Here is a 23,818-nt window from a genome sequence, read left to right as displayed (position 1 = left end):
ATGTAGGAGGGAACTTTATTTTACAGGAGTGAAAGAGGAAAAAGGAGAGGTGGTCCTCAAAGCCCACCAGGAAACAGAGTCTGAACCTACCCTGAAATTGAGAGTAAGGTCTTTCTTCCACATTAACACTCCTAAGTGAGTCCAAGGATTTATCTACCTGACTGATTGCAACACATTGAGGCATTTTGGAGTCAAATACTACTAAATATTCATTTTTGACACCTCTTTCTTCTTCCCCCACCTCTAACTGAAACCTACTCTTTATGATAGCTCTGGACATTGCCCTGAGTCTTTATTCTTTTATCCCCAAGAGCTAGGCAATTTACTCCACCCCAAAACTGCTAGTGGTGTTTCAGGAGAGGAAGGCAAACACATGTATCATCAACAATTAAATGTGTGTGAACTTTTTAATAGATCAGTACAGGTCACAAAGCAGAGAAGAAAGAAACAAACATTCCAAAGCTGAAATACAATGAAATATAATGAGAACAAAGACATTGAGGTATGAAACTGGCATGACATTTTAACATAAAACATAGTAGGGAACATTAGTAAGTGTACTGATAATAGTATTTTAAAATTTCACAGTATAATTTATATCTTTGTGTAATTTGTATGTTTATTTTCTTGGTCTCAAGTGTGTGTGTGTGTGTGTGTGTGTGTGTGTGTGTGTGTTTGATCTTGAGATGTCCAAGAATATTTGCTCTGGAACCTTTAAAACAATTTTAAAATTAACCCAGAAGGACTTGATAAAAGCAACATGATGCAAACATCATAAAGTCAATGACAACATGTGCCACATAATCATTGTGTTATCTTAGAATATAGAGGAGTAAAGATCTCTGGGCTGAATGTTAGGAAGGCAGACTTCTTTCCCAAGCAAAAATTGCTGTACATCTCATTTACATTTTTAAGTGAAACAAAAATAACCTATATTCACAACAGGGAATAGGATGAAAGAGTGAAAAAAGGAAATATTGAGGAATGCAAATCATTCATATGATTATTGCTTAGGCCAGGAATCTTCATTGACTTTGAGAAGATGACACTACACTGTTTGTGGTTGCAAAGCAGAGCAAATATCTATTATAATCTGTGAATGATAAAAGGAGAGGTACATTTGCAGACGATTTCCTCTATTAGATCCAAAAATAGTTCTTAAGTTGGAAAATTGGAAAGAACACCCAATCAGCAACAGGAAGACAAAACATGCACTAAAAACCTGAAGTGATTTTAGAAATCAATTTGTTAGCATTTTGAACTTATGTAGATGATTTCTCTGAACAGATCTGAGTGAATTCCCACTAGTTCCCAGAGACGCTGAACATGTTTAGAGAACAGAACATTTTTTCAATAGCTTCTTTCATGTCTTCGTTCCTCAAACTATAGATTATTGGGTTGAAAAATGGGGCAAGAACAGCAAACAAAATGGGGATTTGAGGAGGAATTGAAGCTGTACTGGAGACCCTCCCAAGATAAAGAAATGTCAGTAACATGGGATGTCATTCTAGGCAAGCTGCAGGAATTGAGCAGAGATAAGCCAATAGGAAGGCCACCTGGGCTACTACCAACATGGCCATAGTGGTGGAGCTAAACAAGCTCTTTAGAGAGAAGATTACCTTGCCTTGGGCCCAAGATGCTGGAGATGGAGCCACAGGACTTGTTTGCCCAGCTGGATTTCAGTCTTGCTTTGGTCCTATCCCTTATTCTATGTCCCTAGTTTTGTGAATGGATATATTTTTTCTATTCCATTATATATTGGATACTTGTAAATTGCTTCTAATTCTATAGGAGCTCACAAGGGGAGGTTGCCTTGAACCTCAGAAAAGACTTTGGACTCAAACTTTGAGCAATCTTGAAACTGTTTAGACTATGGGGACTCTTGGGAATGGACTAAATGTATTTTGAATTGTCAGATGAGTGGGAGCCTTTGGGGGCCAGGGGCAAAATGTTATGTTTTGGATATGAGATAAAAGCTTACGTGTGAGATAATGCAACAAGGTTCAGAGGAGAAATTATTGGATTGTGAGAGCCTGAACCCAATCAGTGAATTTATCCCCTGATAGACATTAAGTGAGTGGTAACTGAAGGCTGGAAGGGTGTGCCTGGAATGAGGTGGTCATTGGGAGGGTGTGGCTTTGGGGTATATATTTTATATCTGGCTAGTGTAATGTTCTCTCTCTCCTCTCTCTCTCTCTCTCTCTCTCTCTCTCTCTCTCTCTCTCTCGCTGCTTCCCTCTGCACACTCTTCTGCCATGACGTTCTGTCTCACCTTGAGCCCTGAGGACTTGTATGGACTAAGACCTCTGAAACTGTGAGTCCTCAAATAAACCTTTCCTCCTCTACAGTTGGTCTGGAGAAGATGGTCTTGGTGTCCAGATATCTAGGAAGGAGAGGATAATGAAGAAGAAATACATGGGGGTGTGCAAGAAGGAAGCCATCTAGTCTGATGGCAAAGAATACCATAAGGTTCCCAGCGAGGAGGACCACTTAAATGAAGAAGAAGAAGAAGAAGAAGATAAAAGACCCCACCTTCTGTAAATGCATAAAATTCAGTGCTGATTCTTTTTTGTTTAATTTTCTCTTTTTAATGTGCTCTTTTTTAATATGCCAAAATTTAGTCTAAATGAAAGTAGAGTGAATTTTGACATACATACATGGAATATAACTTCCAATTTTTGTGATTGTACATGATACAGAGTTATAATGATCATGTATTCATATATGAACATAGGAAATTTATGTCAAATTTATTCTATTGTCTTTCCCATTTCCAACCACCTTCCCTTCTCTTTATTCACCATTGTCTAATCCAATTAGCTTCTTAATTGTCATCTTCTCAGATTAAAAAAAAAAAAAAGAAAAGAAATGGGGCTCTTACAAGTCTAGTTTTACAAGTTACTTAGATATTCAATTCATCCATTCATAATATATTTTATATGTTCATTTAAATATTTGGTGAGTACTTACTATATCCCATGTCCCATTCAACATGCTAAAATGAAATGAATCACTAGACTAAAGCCAGCATTTCCAGTACATAATGGCTGTATTTTCCCTAGCCAGCCACACCATGAAATTTACCTTCATGGTCAATTGACTCTGCTAACCACAAACACACTTTCATAACAAGTAGAAAATGTCCCCCTAACATTTTTATTCTGTTTTAAAAGAGTTTATGACTCTGCTATAGCTTTCCTATGTACACATATGGATAAACACAGTGAATCTCTCCATTGTGTACATCCACTAGGAATTAATTTTTAAAATAAATTATGGGTAAATAGCAGAAAGATCCAGAGAGGGAAGGAAATACAGTGTGGGGAGAGGGAAGAGGAAGGAGAAGTACTGGGGTCTGAATTAGAACAAGAGATATCCCATGCTTGTATAAATACGTCAAAATGGATTCTGTCACATGAAACTATAAAGAGCCAATAAAAAGAAGAATTTATATCACTCACTTTGGTTCCTCTATATCAGTGTGTCTTCTGCTCAGAAAAAGAAGAAATCAAGTTCCAGCTCAACTCTTACAACCCCACCCTCCACATACACACACAATGACAGCCTTAAAATGTGTGCCCTGGCCTCACAAAATTCACAAGCTGAAACCTTAATCACAGTGTCTCTGTATGGGAGATTGAGCTGGGAAGTAGGTGCTCATAATTAAACATAATTAAATGTGTTCATAAAAGTGGGTTCCAGTTCCAAAAGTTTGCACCTTATCTCTGAGGAAGAGACAGAAGCTTTGTCTCCACCATGTGAGCATACAGTGAGAATGTGGCCAGCTGCGAGGCAGAAACAGAGCCCCACCAGGAAATCAATCAGCTTGGCACCTTGATCTTGGAATCCCCAACCTGCAGAACTGTAAGAAAATAAAATTCATTTGTTTAAACCTCCAGGCTGTGGTATTTTATTATGGCAGATTGAGCACACTAATACATTCCTGTAAGTGATTCTACTGGGATTAAGATATGCTCTCCTAAGTATTCCCATGACAATTAGGTTTTTACTTTAAATATTATGGCTAATATTACAATAGTATATTGGCTTCATCAGTTAATTTTTATACTTTTGTAAACTTGATGTTTCACTAGTAAATATTCAGTGAATGTGGATGTCAATAATTATCAGGACAGATAATATAGGGTAAACAGCCTGGAGTTGTAACTATGGCAACTTCTACCTGAATTCTGAATGAGAGAGTTTGGGGCTCAAAGGACAGACCATGGACCACTTTTAAGGAATGCTTCACTGTCTTTCACGGCCAATAATAGAGAGTGAGAGATAAAGAACTCTTCCTAAACCTAGAAGGCACTTTGATCGGATTATTAGATTGTTTTCAGAAGAATTTTAAGACATTCAAAGGCATTTTTAAGGGACTTTGGAGAGAATATTTTTTTAAGCATTTGGCCCAGAGATGTGCCTTTTCATTACAAAACCCACTTAGGTAGGAACATGAGGAAGCAAGGACATTAGAATAAAGAAAATGATAGCAACGATCTTCAAAACAAAACCAAACAAAATGATTTTCTGATTTCCAAGACATCATGATAATATAATAATATATGTAATAATGCCCCCATTTTTTTTGAGGTGCTGGAAATTGAACCCAGGGCCTAGCATATGTTCTATTGCTGAGCTACATCCCCAGCCTTAAATGTCTATTTTTAAAGTGCAAGAACCCGCCCTTTCTTAATAGATGTAAAGATATTGGTAAATCTTTCCTAAAGTAATAAATGAATAAAAAATAAATTTTATGTATTGCAAACATCAAAAGTTTCATTGTAAGCAATATTTACACCTTATTTGCCCAAAGGCATATTTTCCGTATCCATGAGACATTGTGATATTTCTACTTTTTTATCATTATACTATTCTGCGCGTGAGTAATGGATGATAATAATAACAACAAAGACAACAACGATAATAGATAAATAGCACATCTCATTTGTGTTGCCAAAGGAAGATGTCAGTTACGTTTTGGTCATAAGACTCTGAATTATTGCCCAAATCGTTGAGAGCTGATATTGGTTATTGGAATTGAAAATGTAATGAAAACATTTCAATGGAAGAGACTTAACTATCTCTTAACTTCTTTCAGAGGTAAAGCCATGTCCTAGATAAGAGAACACTTCAGCTCCTGGTTACATTAGGATCAAGAAAAAATACTAAATAGGAGGTATTCTTTATACCTTCCAGAAAAAGTTCTCTCTCTCTATTATTGGCAAAGCATGAAAGCAAAGTGTTCTTTAAAAGTGGCCACGTTGCCCTTAGTTTCTGCCAAGAACTCTTTCTACGTTAAATGGAGATTGATATCTAAAGATAAACATGTGCTAAATACTTTTGAAGACTCAAAGCAATCATAATTTTTCTTTGAAGATTTTCTTGATTCACCAAACACAATTACTACTTCCTCTATTATGAATTCTGTTGTGATTCTTTTTCATATGGTACTTTCATGAGCCTCTCTACAATTTTTCAGTGGAAGCTTTTGTAGGACAAAGGACAAAACTCATGTCATTACTTAAAAATTAACTATATTGCCTGGAAGATAAAAAACTGCTCAATGATTAATGGTTTAAGAGATTCATAAGATTTCTGATATTCCAAAAATGATAGCAAATAGTTAACATTGAACATAAATAGTAACCTTCAGATTCCATGTTTTATTGCTTATGGGAGGTTTTCCACAAATGATCCTAAAGTTCACATTTGAGTCATCTATATTTTGCCAACCGCAGTAGCACACACCTCTCATCCAAACAAATCTAGACGCCAAGCCCAGAGAATTATAAATTTGAGGACACCCTTTGCAACTTAGCAAAACCCTCAACAACGTAGGGAGAACCTCTCTCACAATAAAAAATAAAAATGCCTGGGGGTATAGCTCAGTGGTAAGTCTCCCTAGGTACAATCCCCTGTACCAAAAAAAGAAAGAAAGAAAAGAAAAAGAAAGAGAAATAAAAGAAAGGATCCAAATTTTTATTAACATATTTTACACATGAAAATATTTTGTGTACACAGCATCCTTATTTCCCTGCTAATTTCTTTATTCCTCAGGCTTTAAATAATGGAATTAAAAATAGTGATAAAACGCATACATAAAACTGATAATGGTTTCCTAGAAAAAGTGACTACATATTTGAAGATGTATATAGTATCATGTGTATCATGCATATGTCTCAAAAATGTGTTAAATTGTAATGAACAATAACTATTTGATGAGATGAGAAGCACAGTGAAAGAATACACTGCAAAATACTTAACAATGTATTTTGTAACAATGTATTTGTAACAATAATCTGTAATAGTATTATCATTTCTGCTGTTACTTATTTATTTTACTTTTGGTGATTCTGGAGATTGAACCAGGGGCCTGAAGGATTGATATAATAAGACGGCAAGTTCCACCAGCAAGACAGCACTGTCTTCCCCTGTAAATCCTCACTGCTGATCACCAGATATTGCTAGGGTACACACAGGCCACTCATGAAAGTTTTGCTTTCTACTCCTAGTACTTTATGTTCTGCTAGACTAGAGCTTTGGTTCCAATGCGAATAATGCTTCCTCCGGGAGACTCAGCACGGATTTCATTAACTGGGAGTGAAGTGCCACCTGAGCCCTTGGGACTCCTCATGCCTGTGTTAATGCACAAAGAAGGAAGTTACAGAGCTGGCCAGGTGGCTGATTCAGACGACCTAGGGTGGTTTGCTCTATTATTTTATAGAGTAAGGAAGGAGCATGTGTGCAACACAGGAGGTCTTTAGGAGTGTCTCCTACTGTCACCACACCCTATGATTACAGTGTATGGAAAACTACAGTCAAATTCAGGCAGGACGACTAATGGCCCTGACCCTTCAGGAATGAAGGTTTGGGTAACCCATAAACATATCATTTAACCCTGATAAGCCATAGTTTCTTCTCTTTCAAAACAGAAGTGAGGGGCTGGGCATGCAGCTATGCAGTAGAACATTTGCCTAGCGTGCTTCAGGCCCCAGGTTCAATCTCCAGAATCACCAAAAATAAAATAAATAAGTTACAGCAGAAATGATAATATCTATTACAAATCATTGTTACAAATACAATGCCTTTAATATGAAGAGTTCCCAAAACATGGACATATGAATTTTTATCAATAGTGCAAAAAGTAAAATCAAGAATCAATAAATGGATGGTTTCAAACTAAAAAGCTTCTTCCTAGCAAAGGAAACACTCAATAATGTGAGGAGAGAGCCTACAGATTGGGAGAAAATCTTTACCACATGCATCCTGAATAAAGCATTAATCTCTAGGATACACAAAGAATTCAAAAAACTTAACACTGAAAAAAAAATAACCCAGTCAATAAATGGGCTAAGGAAGTGTACAAGCACTTCACAAAGAAATACATTTGATCAACAAATATGTGAAAAATCGTTCAACATCTCTAGCAATTAGAGAAATTCAAATTAAAACTGCACTAAAATTCCATCTCACTCCAGTCAGAATGGCAATCTTCAAGAATACAGGCAATGTAAATGTTGGAGAGGATGTGGGGGAATAGGTACACTCATACATTGCTGGTGGGACTGCAAATTGATACAACCACCCTCTATGGAAAGCAGAATGGAGATTCCTCAGAAAACTCAGAATGGAATCACCATTTGTCCCAGCTATACCTCTCTTTAGTTTATACCCAAAGGACTTAAAATCAGCATAGTACAGTGATGCATCCATGTCAAAGTTTAAAGTAACTCAATTCACATTAGCTAAACTATGGAACCAACCTAGGTGTCCTTCAATAGATGAATAGATAAAGAAAATGTAATGTGTGTGTGTGTGTGTGTGTGTGTGTATACTTTCAATGGGATATTGCTCAGCTTTAAAGAAGAATGAAATTATGATATTTGCCAGTAAATGGGTAGAATTGGAGAATATCACACTAAGAAAAATAAGCCAATCCCAAATAAACAAAGGCTGAATGTTTTTTCTAATATGCAGATGCAATAAGAGGAGGGTAAATAGAGAAAAATAGAATTACCTTAGATTAGGTAGAGGGGAGTGAAGGGAGGGGATGGTAGGGGATGTGGGGATAAGAAGAATAGCAGAACGAAACAGATATTATTACCTTATGTATATATGTGACTTCATGACCCATGTGATTCTACAACATTTACAATCAGAAAAATGATAAATTATACCCCATCTACGTATGACATATCAAAATGCATAAATGCATGGTACTGTATAACTAATTAAAACAAATTTAAAATTTTTAAATTAAAACATAAATAAATAAATTACAATTATGTAGATTCATATTGTTTTTTTATTATTACCAATAAAATTCGGTTAAAATTTGGTTAATGAAAACAACATAATTTGTTTTTTGTTATTTGTTTTTTTTTCTTTTTTTTATTGGCTGTTCAAAACATTACAAAGCTCTTGACATCATATTTCATACTTTAGATTCAAGTGGGTTATGAACTCCCATTTTTACCCCAAATACAGATTGCAGAATCACATCGGTTACACATCCACATTTTTACATTATGCCATATTAGTAACTGTTGTATTCTGCTACCTTTCCTATCCTCTACTATCCCCTCTCCCCCCCCTCCCATCTTCTCTCTCTACCCCATCTGCTGTAATTTAATTCTCTCCCTTGTTTTTTTTCCCCTTTCCCCTCACAACCTCTTATATGTAATTTTGTATAACAATGAGGGTCTCCTTCCATTTCCATGCAATTTCCCTTTTTTCTCCCTTTCCCTCCCACCTCTTGTCTCTGTTTAATGTTAATCTTTTCCTCCTGCTCTTCCTCCCTGCTGTGTTCTTAGTTGCTCTCATTATATCAAAGAAAACATTTGGCATTTGTTTTTTAGGGATTGGCTAGCTTCACTTAGCATAATCTGCTCTAATGCCATCCATTTCCCTGCAAATTCCATGATTTTGTCATTTTTTAGTAAAGCAACATAATTTGGAGGAAAAGATATATATTTCAAGTCAACAAAGGATGAGTTAGCATCATGAGCTCTCTACAAGTCAGAAGATGTGTTTGTTTCTGTAATCCTCTGCATTCACTAAGGGCATCTTTACAAGGTAACATTATTGTCAACTCACCACAAACTGCCTTTTACTATTTTCTTTTCTATTGTTTCCCTCAGTTTAAAATAATTCTTACCCAACACACACACACAAACACACACACACACACACACAAATCCACTCTCATAAGCACACACATGCACAGGTTTGCTAGTAAAAGTACTTTAGCTAATCATTTGTAGTGAAATTTGAATTAATCATGGAAGGTTTTAGGCAGAGAGTAGAGTGCTAAGAAGTGACCCAGTCTGCAGAGGGAAAGTTAGCTAGAATGTAGACTTGTATGGAAATAAAAGAGGTAATTTTAGCTATATTTATTTACAGGTACCATGTACATCTAGGAAGGTATTATATATACAAAAAAAAAAAAAACAGAGAGAACAAAGAGAATTGACCTTTTATACAATGGATGGTCATGTGTATTAATTCTGTAAAAATATTAGTAAGTTTAGAACAGTTACCCAATCTGTAAAATAATACCATTTCTCATGTCTTTTTAAAAAAAATTTTAGTTGTCAATGGACTTTTATTTTATTTATTTATATGTGGTGTTGAGAATCAAACCCAGGGCCTCACACTTGCTAGGGAAGTGCTCTACCACTGAGCCACAACCCCAGCCCTCTCATGTCTTTTGCAGAACATTAAAAATATGCTATGTGAACTCAGCCGTGTTTCTTGATTTCCCTCATTTTTTTAAACTAAGTGTTCTCTGAAGCCTTCCTTCTGTGTATCTCTCTTCCACACAAGACCTACAGCTGCTCTCTGATTTTCTGTCTCTGCTCCATTCCAGCTCATTAGTAGATAGCACTGATCTTTTTAAAACTATGACCTTCTCCTTTACTTCTGTCTTTGCATCCAGCTTTCAGGTATCCACGATTCAGTGGTGAGGGTCAGGGAAGGACTGTGCCACAGAAGCAAGGAAATGAGGCCACCAACTAGAGAGTTTATGTTGGTGGGCCGGGGACAGCTAAAATCCCAGAATTTGCACTATGTTTTACCCATCCAAACTGAGGCATTGGTCTTTATGAAGCTCATTTACTTAAGAAATAAAGGAAGGAAGGAAGGAAGGAAGGAAGGAAGGAAGGAAGGAAGGAAGGAAGGAAGGAAGGAAGATCAGCAGAAGGGAGTGCTTCCTTAACAAGGTAGAATAAAAAAGAATCTAAAATTCTAAAAGCCAAGAGAGAAAGGAGCTTGAAAAAATAATTGTTGTCCAGTACAATAGATGAATTGCCCAGAACAATCAAAATTTAGCATGGTGATGCTGACTTACTCATTCAACAGGTATTTATTATTTAATATGTACAATACAGCCGGGTGCAGTGGTGCACAACTTTCATCCTCGCAGCTCCGGAGACTGAGGCAGGAGGATCATGATGTCAAAGCCAACCTCAGCAAAAGGAAGGCACTAAGCAACTCATTGAGACCCTGTCTCTAAATAAAACACAAAATAGGAGTGGGCATGTGGCTCAGAGATTGAATCCCCCTGAGTTCAATCCCCGATACTGGCCCCACAAAAAAAATGTACAATGCATTTGATCACAGTGAAAAAACAAAGATTAGGATTTTAACTTATCCTGAGAAACAGATTCTTGGATGCACTATTTGAAGCCAGATTGCTTCTTCATCAATACTCGAATACTCGATTTACAATGTGGGGTCATTCTTCAAATATCTCCATTGGAGGCCCCATGGAGAAAACTAGTCTTAGGAAGATGATTTTCAGTTACCCTATCTTACAAACAAATGTTTCGATTCTATCAGAATTAAACTGTTCACCCAGATCATTTCAACAAAATGAACTGACTTCAACTTGACATGAAGTTTAATAAACAAAGTTAGAATCAAAAGTATGAGGAATTGGACAAAGATTGAAGAGAAGCTGTCGGATTCAGCTATTAGCAAAGTTTGATGACTAGGGAGCTTTAGGAGACCAGTTTCACTAAAAGACTTATTCCTGAGAGTTGAGGATAAAAAAAGAACCAGTTACCATATATAATCACAGCGGAAAGACCTTACTGCAGGTCCCTGGTCTTATGAAAGAAGTTCTTGGCTTGTCCCATGTGCTTTCTGATGGCTTCTTTTATCTCTTTATTCCTCAAGCTGTAGATAATGGGATTGAAGAAGGGGGATAAAACTGCAAAGGATAGAGCAATGGCTGTATCCCAGAAGAGAGAGTAGGTGGCAGAGAAGCGTAGATACATGAGAGCCACGCTGCCAAAGAAGAGCAGAAAGACCGTGAGGTGGGAGACACAGGTGGAAAATGCTTTGCGGCGACCTTCAGCTGAGCGAATCCGGAGAATCACAGCCACAATACCAACATAGGACAAGATGATGAGGGTCACCGCTGTGATAATCTCCACTGCGTGGACAACATCCACCACCTGAATCATGACAATGGCCTGTGTGTTGGTGCAGGCCAGGCGCAGCACTGGGAGGAAGTCACAGAAGATATGCTCCAGGTGATTGGAGCCACAAAATGGCAGGGTGGAGATCCAGGCAATCTCAGGGAGCGGTGTGAGAAAGCCACAAACGCAGCAACCCAAAGTCAACTGGGCACACAGCTTGGGGGTCATGATGGTGGGATAGTGAAGAGGGCTGCAGATGGCTAGGTAGCGGTCAAAGGCCATCGCTGTCAAGAGGCAGACCTCACTGATGCCTGTGGAGTGGAAGAAATACATCTGCAGGAGACAGCCATTGAGGGAAATACTCCTTCGTTCACTGAGTAGGCTAGAAAGCATCTTTGGGATGGTGGCGGTGGTGTACCAGATCTCCAGGAAAGAAAGGGCTCTGATAAAGAAGTACATGGGGGTGTTCAAGTGAGCGTTCAGCTGGACCACGGTAATGATAACCAGGTTCCCAACAACAATGAAAGCATAGATGAAGAGCAGGGGAACAAAGCAGAGGACAGAATCTCCCCAGGAATGAGGGAAAGCAGAGAAGATAAACTCCTGAGCACTGGTCTGATTGGGGCTCTCCATCTCCAGGGAAAAAGTGAGGGTTTCAACTCCTAGTGCATGCAAAGCTTCCAGACAGTGTCTACTATTCTGAGAGACAATGCCTCTGGGTAGACCCCTGTATCAGGGATGTAGAGAAATACAACTGAAAAACGAGATGGCCTGTATTCCATGCTTGCTTACCACTCTGCAATTGTAGTAAGAAAAAATATAGTCAGAAAGCACATCCAATGTGCTTTCAACCAGTGATTCTCAAGCATTAGCATGCATCAGAACCACTTGGAGGCTTGTTAAAACTCAGATTGCTGGTTCTCATCCCAAGAGTTTCTAATTCAATGAAACTGAGTTAGAACCCAATAGCTTGTAGGCAATGCTGATCCTTCTGGTCAGACCATATTTTAAAATCATTTTATTTATGGAAACATAGAACTAATAATTGAAGGAATAGCAAACAGATAAGATGATGATCTTTTCCATATTTAAATCTTACTGATATCTCCCCACAAGTGTTCTAAAATTTGTACCTCAAGCTCTTCTGATTGTTGGCAAATTATTTAATTCATTATTATAATTATAATGATAAAGAGAAAGATATTACTGGTGAATTTTTCCCATCTTCCTCTCCTTCCTTCCTCTAAATGACTGTCCCTCTCTTTGCTTGTACAGTCTGTTGGCCTTCTTAGTTAATGTGACTCCAAAATTTCTTGATTTGGACCTGTCCCTGAGCCCCACAATTTCTTCACAACTCTTCTACTTAGAAACCTCACCTTGATCCAACTTTTTACCTGTGTCTGTTATGCACAGAATTGTGTCCCTGTCTCAAGTTCATATGCTGAATTTCTAGCCCTCATTCCTGTTCTATTCCTTGTGATTAATATATGGGTGTGTGGAGGTGTGGGTATAAGTGTATGTGTATGGGTGTGGATATAATTGTATGCTACATTGACACACAATGTCTATATCTACACCTATTCCTCCAAATTATATATTCATTTGTTCTTTTTAAGTTATTTCTTTTTTAATTGCATTGCATTCTGCTGTCATGAATTTCAAAAATAAAATCAATTAAAAAATAAATTACTTCTTTTAATTTATTTTTCATATACATACCTGATATATCCTGTAAGTCTTGATGACCCCACCAGTCTTCAGTACCTCTCCTAACTATGGCCTTCAGAACAAGGTTTTAAAAACTGAACCAGGCACTATTTCAAGAAGGCAACTTCTGAGCAGATCCAGGCCTAACTCTCTAATTTACGAAGGATATATTATTAAGTCATGTGTACCAGTTGCAAAAATGCAACCCCAGCAAATTGGAAGGCTGAGGTATGAAGATTGCAAGTTTTAGGACCCTAAGCAATTTAGTGAGACCCAGTCTCCAATTTAAAAAAATATATATATACTAAAGAAAGAACTAGGGATGCAGCTCGGGGGCAAAGTTCCCCTGTGTTCAATCTCCAGAATTAATAATAATAATAATAAAATACAACTAAGCCAAAGAAAGTATAAAGAAAATCATAACCTAAAAGTATTAAACTGTGCCCACTGAAACCTTCTCTAATCCAAAGTTGGTAAAGATAACTCTGTGAAGTTAACTCTGAAGTGCGAATACCAGAGAAACTAACTGCCAACAGCCATATGGAAATCTCATCTGATTCTTGGACCACTTATTCCTGAAACGTTTCAGAAATCAATCACAATGCTCACCTGAGACTTCAGAGCAATCCTAACAGCTTGGCCCTCCTTGCATCTCACCCACTGCTGGAGAAAATTAATAATCAAAGCGTCACTATGTACTAACTTCCCTTGTAACACTCTTTCCCCACTTCTCAAAACCTTCTCAAAGGCTACCTACCATGTCTACAGGCTCAGTGAAGCTCTCCCTTGTAAGTAGGTAAGTTGTTCTTTCTCTGGATATCTCCCATTCCCCCAAATTAATTGATTCACTGACCTTGCTGCTGTTGAAATAAATATAGGGGAAGTCTCTATCTTTCCTACCCTGATGTGGGATATACAGAGCACTCTACTAAGACTAACTTCCTTTGATTTTCTGTTATGGATTCTTTTTCCCTGAGTCCTCCATCTATACTAAATTTCCTTCATCCATCAGTAATGCATATATCTGACTCTCCCTATATAATCTTTCTCTCTCTCTCTCTCTCTCTCTCCCCCTGTCTCCCTCTGTATATCTTTTTCTGAACATACATAGAATGCTGGAGTAAATATATAGACTCTCTTGGGATTTCTACACAAATGACTCAAGATAAGTAGAAGAACATCCCCATAATGGCTCCAGTTAGGAAAACAGCTCAGGCTGGTAATTGGGAGAACCCCAATCCCATGGAACTCCAAACCAATCCCAAATGAGATAGCTTGGGAACTCTAGGCACTGGAATGAAATTACTTCTCCTCTTGTCTGTTTTTCCTTCCCTTACCAGGTACTTCTGGTTGGACTGACTTTTTGATGCATTACAATTCTGAAAACACAAGATACAGATTTGGGCATTCTTGATACTGAAGCGAGGGAGTTCCACATAGATGCAGCAATGGAAGAAGGGTGCTTGGTTATTACTGGGTCCTACTTGAATTGGTTTAATTCAGGAAACACAATTGCAATTGCACATTCTGCCTACTGATTTCATATAGAAGTCTAAGGCTAATAATATTAATTTTTATCTATTTTACTTCCATAGCTGACTTCCAACAACTATATTTTTCTGAAAAAGTTTAAAAAAACATATTAAATATTTAAAGAGAAAAGGCAATTGAATTGCTCTTTTTTTGTTTCCTTATAACATTTCCTGAAAATTCTATGAATAAAGGCAATCATATAACCATGGATTTTATAAGATTGATAATTTTTAAAAATGTTCCCATTTATACATTTACATGTTACTTAGGAATTTTGAAAGTAATCTTGTTAAAAGGCTACAAGATATTCCATTGTCCCCTTGAATTTCTCTTGCCCTCTAATATGGAATGCACTCTTCTTCAAAAAGTTCTAGTTCTTTTCTTGAAAATGGCAAATAGAAGCCCAAATGTCAATTTTAGAAAAAATACATCACATTTTTTTCTTGAGTATCATTTCATATGGTAACTGATAGAAACATATTTTTCTAAAACTCACTTGTTCATGTTGACAACTTCAACTTAATGTTCACAATGTATTGGAACAGACAATGGCTATTAATTGCTTTAAAACTCGTTTTACATTTATGTGAGGTGAGAATGCTCTTAGCTCACTTGACTACTAATTGACAAATGATTCTCTTGGTCTCTTCCTAATGGCTCAAAAACGGAACTTCAAATATCACATATTGTTTCCACATTCAAGGCTGAAAATTCTATGAATAAAGGCAATCATTGGTTATCGCAGAAACCACAGGATATCCCTGCGTCCACCTGGAATTATTTATTTCTTTGCATTCATTAGTGTCACAGGACCAAACACTTTTATGATGCTCTGAAAGGTTCACTCAGCATTTGACTACATATTTTCCCTACTATAGGCCCTTGATTGCTCCAAACTGCTTCAACCTCAGATAGTATCTTCATTCATGTCAACTTACAAATAAACAAAATGTCTTTTAAACATTTCTTGGAACAGGATTACTAGGAAAGAGGATACTCCTGAGTTCACTTTAGTTTGTACCAGATTTTCCTTGAGAATGACTCTACCAGAGTGTTTTACCCAGCTTTTTCACTGCTGTGACTTAAAGACCTGTCCAGCACAATTATAGAGGAGGAAAAGTTTATTTGAGTGTTCATGGTTTCAGGGGTCTAAGTCCATAGAAGGCCAGTTCTATTTCTCAGGGCTGCAGATGTGGCTGAATATGGAGGAAGAGTATGGCAGAGGGAAGCAGCTCGCAGGTGATCAAGATGCAGGGAGAGAGAATCCACTTGCCACACACAAATACATACCCAAAGCCATACCCCAATTACCACTTCCTCCAGCCACACCCTACCACTTCAGTTACCACTCAGTTAATCCCAATCAGGAGATTAAATTACTGATTGGGTTCAGACACTTACAACCCAATCATTTCTCCTCTGAACCTTCTTGCATTTTCTCCTACGTGAGCTTTAAGGGATACCTCACCTCCAAACCATAACATTCTGCCCCTGGCCCCAAAAGCTCACAACCATCTCACAATGCAAAATACAACTTTTTCTATTTCCAAGAGTTCCCATAGTCAAACAGCTCTGAGGTTGCTCAAAGTTCAAGCCCAAAGTCTTCTCTGAGGCTTAAGGTATTCTTGTATTGTGAGCTCCTATAGACCTAAAAGCAATTTACAAACATCCAATATATAATGGTACAGAATAAGCATTTCCATTCACAAAATCAAGAAACATGGGATAGGACTAAATCAAAATTCGAAACCCAGGTGTGCAAACAAGTCCTATAGCTTCAAGACTAGAATCTTGGGCAAGTGAGATCTTAATGTTCTCTCCAAAGGGCATGGGTAGCTCCACCCCTGTGGCCTGGTGGGTTGACCCCCAAGTCATCTTTCTGATGGTTTGTCTCTGCTCAATTCCTGAAGCCTTCCCAGGATGATGTCCACATTTTGTCTTCTCAGGGGTGCCTGCAGGGACGCTGACCCTGCTACACTTGGCCTGGCCTCCCAGGCCTTCCTTTGAAATCTAGGTGGAAGCCCCCATGAAACCCTAAGCCCAGCAACCTGTACTCCTGCCCAACCAGCACCATGTGGATGATGCCAAGTTCAGCTGCCATCTAGAGCAGTAGTCCTCCCTCCAGGACCTTTGCTGTAGCAACCTCCGAGAGTCTGGGTGGCTGAGCATGTTGAAAACATTCCTAGGCCCCTGTGTACAAGAAGGGGGCCCCACTGGTCTCTTCAAAAGAGAATTTTCAACTTTACTCCCTTGAGCTTGAGATGGGTGTGGTCTTGGCAGCTCCTGAGATGCCCTCAAGCCATCCTTCTATTGTCTCTGGGCAAAGGCATTTCTTTAGTGGCAGTAAGGTCTTTAATAAAAGGCATTTCTTTAGCCCTAGTTTTACTCAGGCCTTTCAAGTCCATGGTTTTTCAAATGTTCTGCTGTGCTTTCTGCTCCTGATGCTACCAGCAGTGTACAGAGCCTGAATGCTCTGCTGCCTAGACATATCTCCCACCAGATTAAGAAGTCTTTTGCTTTTAAAATCAGCCTTACCAAAAAAAAAAAAAACAAAAAAAAACCAATTAGCCTCAAAGAAAGTCTCTGGACATGGGCAAAATGAAAATAGCTTCTCGCCAGAACACAACACTAATGGTCTTCACTCCAAATTCCAATAGAGTCATTCTTTGAACCTACTTGAGCCCTGTCTTCATTGTCCCCAGTCCCATTGGCCTTCTGGTCTCCTGAGCTCCTGCCAGAATTAGTCATGAAGCTTTCCTTGCAACAACCTAAAGCATTTCTAGCTTGCAGTATTAAGCATCTCAAAATTCCTCGCACCGATTCCAAAAAGCTTCTGATCCACATGGTCAGGTTAGTCACAGCAACAACCCGACGGTCAGTACCAATTTCTGTTTTAGTCAGCTTTTTTCCCTGCTGTGATTTAAAGACCCACCCAGCACAATTATGGAGGTGGAAGAATTTATTTGAGGGCTCAGGGTTTCTGAGGTCTAAATCCATAGAAGACCAGCTTCATTTCTCGGGGCTGGAGACGTGGCTGAACATGGAGGAAGAGTGTGGGAAAGGGAAGCAGCTCACAGAATGTTGATCAAGAAGCAGGGAAAGATTCCACTGGCCAGATACAAATACTTACCAAAAGCCAAGTCCCAATTACCACCTCCTCCAGCCAAACCCTACCACTTCAGTTACCACTTCCATTAATCCCTATCAGGAGATTAAATCACTGACTGGATTAAAACTCTTTTCTCCTCTGAACCTTCTTCGATTGTCTCACACATGAGCTTTGGGGGGACAGCTCATATGCAAACCATAATACAGTATATGTTTCAATCAACTCTCAAGTATGTTAATTTGATTTCATACTCTGTCTTGCAATCAGTCTTGATAAAGAGCTTGAGCATCTCTCTATGTAGTTATCAGTTTTTTCAGTTTATTGCCGCAGTCTGGCTGGGCACAAAATAACCAGGAGGTCTCGAGCCACTTGTAGGTTCAAACAACAACTACTTTATTGCCAGAACCCAACGGGAACTCTCCAGAAATCCACGGAAACTCCGAAAGAACCAACGGGAATCCAACGGGAACCCAACGGGAACTCCGTGAGAACTCAGCGGGCACCTGAGGTAGCAGAAGCTGCCCTATTGCCAGACAGCAGAGGTCTACATACACAACTGAATACACAGTTGGTTTCAATTTAGCATCATCCAGTTACAGCAATCAGTCATTATCTTAATAATTATACACAGCTTAACTTAATTATCATCATCTTAATGGCTCACGGGCGTCACCTCTCAACCACTCCCTCTGGCAAAATGCCAGGCGCCATCCTGACCTGGCCGTGGCTCCCAACAGTTTATCTTCTTTTAAATTGTTTACCAATATTACTTGCCAATTTACTTTCAAATTTTCTCTATTTTCCTGTATCTTTAAAAGAGTATTTTCAAGTCAATTTTTCAACACTACCTACCCCCCCACAGAAGTCTAAATATATATGTAATAAAAATGATATTATGATTTAGAAAAACACAAACTCAGCAATTTACCTAACACACCAATTTCCAGTTAGAAAATATTTTATAAAATACATCTGAAATTTGTGCTATGCTGAACTGAACATTTGTTTATGTGCATATGGCAACCATCAGGGATAAGAAAAGTAGAAAATTCTACAGTCTTTTCAATATGGTGTGCATGTGTGTTACATACACATTGTTTTCAGAGCTTTTTTATTTTACCCTTATCTGAAGAATCAAATAGTAAGCACTAACTAAAACATCTATAATCTTAGGATGCTATAAGGTCAGTGGAGCCCATAGATAGCAGAATGCCATAATTCATCAAGTGTGTTACACATGGACATGGGCATAGAAATGACAATCATTGAGCTTTGTGTTCCTGTAGGTCAGCTGCACTGGAAGGAGTTAAGCTAAGCTGCAGGCTCTGAATTCTGGGTTCTGGTCCCCAGGCACCGTCCTTTCAGCAGGTGGAATTCACACCAGCTCCTTGTGTCTTTCATTCTGTGAACAGTTGAATGACTCTCTGGGGCACTGACTTCACATGGGTTCAAGGCTGAAAGGGAAGCAGCTATCAGGGGACAAACCCAAATACAAAAGGACACACTCACTCTCCCAAATGTCCATTGACATCCCACTAGCCAAGTAAGGAGAAAAAACATGGATTATAAAATTGCCAGGCATGGTGGCACAGGACTATTATGCTAATTACTGGGAAGGCTAAGGGAGGAGGATTCGAGTTCAAGGCCATCCTGTGAAACTTAGTGAGACCCTGTCTCAAAACAAAAAAGAAGGAGAAAATTGCATATTTATCATATTAAAACTAATGTAATATCATTTAGATCAGCACTGCAATGGAAAGGAAAGAGAAAATAATTTTAGATTAATGGATTAAATGTTACTAATTTGATTATAGATGTAAATATATTCATCTATTATGCCTTAACCATCTTTTGGATTAATTCTACATAGAATAGTAAATTTTCAAAGGTGAAGATGTCACCTACTCAATTGTTTGTACAGTAATTAACCCAATACGAAATATAACCTATGATCTCAGCACCTGGAGTGCATGCTTCTCTGTAGTATTAAGAATAAAATAAAGTAAGGTGGCACATGCCTGTAATTCCAGTGGCTCCGGAGGCTGAGGTAGGAGGACTGAGAGAGTTCAATGCTAGCCTCAGCAATTTAATGAGGCTCTAAGCAACTTAGCAAGATCATGTTTCTAAATAAAATATAAACAGAGTTGGGTATGTGCCTCAGTGGTTAAATGCCCGTAGGTTCAATCCTCAGTACCCCCCCCAAAAAAAAATCAATAAAGAAAAATTAGGGGGACAGAAAATATTATTCTTGTGTGCCGGGTTTCGGTTCTCACGACTAAAAGGCTCAGGGGTCACTCCAGTTAAACTGGGCTAATTGGGCTGCACGAAATAACCACACAAGAGACACAAATACCTTTTTGTTTGGGGTCGCTGTGACAGCTCCTCTGACCTTAAGGGTCCCCAGAAAGAGAGAGAGCGAGAGCACGCGATGACCCCTTTTATTGAGGAGAAGCTATTCAAATGAGGCAAGGGGTCAGGTTTCAGGGGGCTGAGTCTATCTTCATGATGTCCACTGTCAGCAGGTTGACTGACACCTGGGTAGGCCACACCCAAGGGCACAGTAAGAGAAGGGGACACACACAAGGCACTTCCATGGAAGATTCTATCCTAAACAGGGCAAGGGGTTATATTACAAAGGAACAGGTGAGCATAGCTTCACCCATGGGGCTGTAGCAAGACACACCCATGCACGAGACACCAACCTTCGAACCCAAGAAGGGTGGGGAAAGCTCTGCCACATTTCTGTGACTGAGCGCCTCAGCACCCAGCCAGGAAGTGTGACTCAGTCACGTGTGAGGTTGGTCTCCCACATATGTGATCTATATAAACCCTCAGAGTCTATTTATAACCTCACCAGGGAAGAGAGTTGGACTAATGTATAATCTTTTAACTCCTACTCTTTTTTGAGATCAATATTTTGGTAAGGGGTTTCATTAGGGTAAAGTAAAATTTAGAAGGACTATGAGGTCAAAGGTACAGTGGCCTGCTGAGTGCTGAGCACACAGTGGGGGGTCTTGATGGTCAGAGCAGGTTGCAGTTGGCAACTTACCTGTCAAGAGCCATGACAGTTCACAGCTGTGTTCAGTGTTTCCAAGTGCAAGAAAGAAGTATGAATCTGCAAGAGGTGGCCAGTGAAAGAGAGAGAGAAAAAAATAGGATATACAGACATGGAACTGTGAAATGTCCAACCAGATGAACAGCAAAGAAGTTCACCAGGTTTCAATCACAATCAAGGCATAGATGAAAAATAAAGGAAGAAAAATACTGTCTTCCCTGGGGGACATAGAGAAGATCAGCCCAGTCACCAAATTCTCCCCAGAGCCACCTGAGAATGACTTCTTTTAACAGAGAAGCTATCTAATCTGGGGCTTTTCTTTGTTGGGAGACTGTTCATTACTAATTCTGTAACTGAAAGCTTGATCCTCGCCCAACCAATCCAATAACAAAGACAAGGTTTTGAGAAAAATGAAAAGGAAGTTATTACTTTGTTAGCAAAAGAGAAACACTGGGACTCTTGTTCCAGAGTCTGTGATTCTCCCCATCATGAGAACAGTGGGGGTTCAAGTGGTGATTCAGAGGAATCCTGTTCCCTGAGATTAGGGAGGAGTGACTAGGGAGGAAGTCAATGAATTAGGCTTTCTGTCCCATGTATTCTTCTTTATTCATGGATTAATAGCTATTTACTTAGAACCTATTTTGTGCCTATAGCATCTGTTCATTTGTTGAATTCGCAGTAAAGAAAACAATCTCACTTTCACAAAGCTTGTATTCTAATGAAGGATACAATAAAATAACACATCAAAAATGTCATAGCCAGGAACAGATGGCACATGCTTGTACCCCCAAAACTCAGAAGACCAAGGCAGGAAGATCACAAGTTCAAGGACAGCCTGGGCAACCTAGCAAGACCCTCTCTCAAAATAAAAAAGATAAAAAGGGCTGGGAATGGAGCTCAGTAATAGAGTATTCCTGCTTTGTTCTCTTCTACTAAAACAAAACAAAACAAAAGACTAAGTTGCACAGCCTGGCCTGGCCTCCATCTCAGCCTCCTCAGAAATTTACCACCAAACCCTGAATTTATTGTTTTCTGACAATAAATAATAAAACATCAAACATAAAAAGTACTTTACCGTAATAAAATAAAATTAGTAAAGAGGAGTTGTGAAGGAGGGGCAAATTTGGAGAAAGTGAAGACTTGTGTTTAGAGTGGTTGACTCTGGAGTATGCATGAGACCAACAAAGGAAGGCATTCAATAGGCAGATAAACTGACAAGCCTGAAGTTCAGAGAGATGTTCCCACAGGTGATATGGACTTAGGAGATGCCCATGTGTAAGGGGAGCAAGACAGTCCAGTACAGATGAAGGTCTACATGGAGAGTACACAGATAAGGTAAGAGGTGCAGCAGAGAATTGAGCTGGGAAAACACCGGTGTATAACAAAAACGAGGTAAGAGAATCATAGAAAGCAAATTGGGAAAGGAGGACTGGAAAGGTAGAGGAAAGAAGAAAGTAGCAAGTGACAGTTTCAAATACTGAGGACCATTCAAGAAATACAGAGGTGGAAATACAAGGATCTTCCACATAAACCAACTTGGAAATCATCACTAACCTTATCCAGAGAAATTTCTTTTTTTTTTTTCTAGAGAAATTTCAATGAAAAATGGGGAGGGATGGCACATGGGAATGGGTTGATTCATTTAAATATGTGATTTGTTCATGATACAAAAGTGCATGAAGAAATAAAATTAAGGTAGTATTTAAAGAGAAGTAATTTGAGGGCTGGGGATTCAGCTCATTTGGCAGAGTGCTTGACTCACATGCACAAGGTCCTGGGTTCAATCCTCAGAACCACAAAAAATAAATATATAATAAAGGCAGGTAATTTGGATAGAGACTGAAGGGTCCAAATCAAAGCTCTAACACTTCTATTTATGTAACATGAAGTCAGTTGGGTGAATTCTCTGTTATTTCAGTTTTCCCATCTGAAAATGGTGATAAGAACACTTAACTTACAAAGTTACATTAAGAATTATGTCAGTTTACGCAGGTAGAATACTTAAAACTTTAAAAAACTTATTATATTCACATAGATCAATAGAAACAACTGGAGAGTACATTCCCTCATTCATGTCCAGGCAATTCAATAGACAAAAGAAAGGCTTTTAACAAGTAGTTCTGGAACAACTGGACATACACATGCTTAAAGCAAGACCAATAAAAGGAAAAATATTATAAAATCGAACTTCATCCAAATTAAAAATTATGCCTTTTAAACTTAAATTTTAAGAGAAATGATGAGAAATCCATATAGAGAAAATATTTGCAAAACACAGATTTGATAAAAGATATATCTAGAATACATAAAAATTCAAAACTGTATAATAAGAAAGCTATTACATTTTTTTTAGAAACTAGCAAAGCATTTGAATAGACATTGCAGCAAAGAAAACATAGATACTAAATTAGTGTATAAAAATAAGCTCAAGAGACTCTTTGGTTATTAGGGTGATATACATTAAGACAATAAAGAAACACATTATCATTATACATTTTTTTAGAATGACTACTGATTTTTTTATTAGCAAAGAAAACCAAAACACCTAACCATACTAAGTTCTTTGCAGAATGTGGAGCAACTAGATGTCACATATTTTGTTGGTAGGAATGTAAAATATCACAGACACTAGGGAAACAAGTGTAACAGTTTCTTTTTAAAGTTAAACACATACTTATTATTTTTTAAAAAATATTTTTTTAGTTTAATGTGGACACAATGTCTTTATCCTAACTTTATGTGGTGCTAAGGATAGAACCAGTACCTCCTGTATGCCAGGCGAGCACTATACCTCTGAGCCACAACCCAGCTCCGTACACTTACTATCGATAATGCAATTCCACTCTAACATATTTACCTAAGTGAAATAAAAATCTGTTAACTCTAAAACCTGAAATAAAATACTTATAGTGGCTTTATATATAAAACTGGAAACAATCTAAATGGCAGCCAGTTGATAAATAGATAAATTGATTCATTCGTATTGTA

General features: G+C 38.3%; 1 protein-coding gene across 2 annotated transcripts; it reads right to left on the bottom strand.

The window, feature by feature from the left end:
* Positions 1–1,304: 1,304 nt before the first annotated feature.
* Positions 1,305–12,059, bottom strand: LOC107147581 (olfactory receptor 6K2-like). Of its 2 annotated transcripts, XM_015492083.1 has the most exons (2): positions 11,166–12,059; positions 1,305–1,367 (listed from the first exon to the last, which is right to left on the bottom strand). In XM_015492083.1, exons 1-2 carry the CDS (start codon positions 12,057–12,059, stop codon positions 1,305–1,307), a joined length of 957 nt encoding a protein of 318 aa, XP_015347569.1. The 2 variants fall into 2 exon arrangements, with proteins under 2 accessions (XP_015347569.1, XP_015347568.1); XM_015492082.2 differs by lacking the exon at positions 1,305–1,367 and having other exon boundaries at positions 11,087–12,059.
* Between the last annotated feature and the right edge of the window lie 11,759 nt (positions 12,060–23,818).

The sequence above is a fragment of the Marmota marmota genome, unplaced genomic scaffold (genome assembly GCF_001458135.2).
Source record: "Marmota marmota marmota unplaced genomic scaffold, marMar, whole genome shotgun sequence".
NCBI classification, from domain to species: domain Eukaryota; kingdom Metazoa; phylum Chordata; class Mammalia; order Rodentia; family Sciuridae; genus Marmota; species Marmota marmota.
Note: the sequence above shows the minus strand (reverse complement) of the source record. Positions and strands in the feature narration are given on the sequence as shown.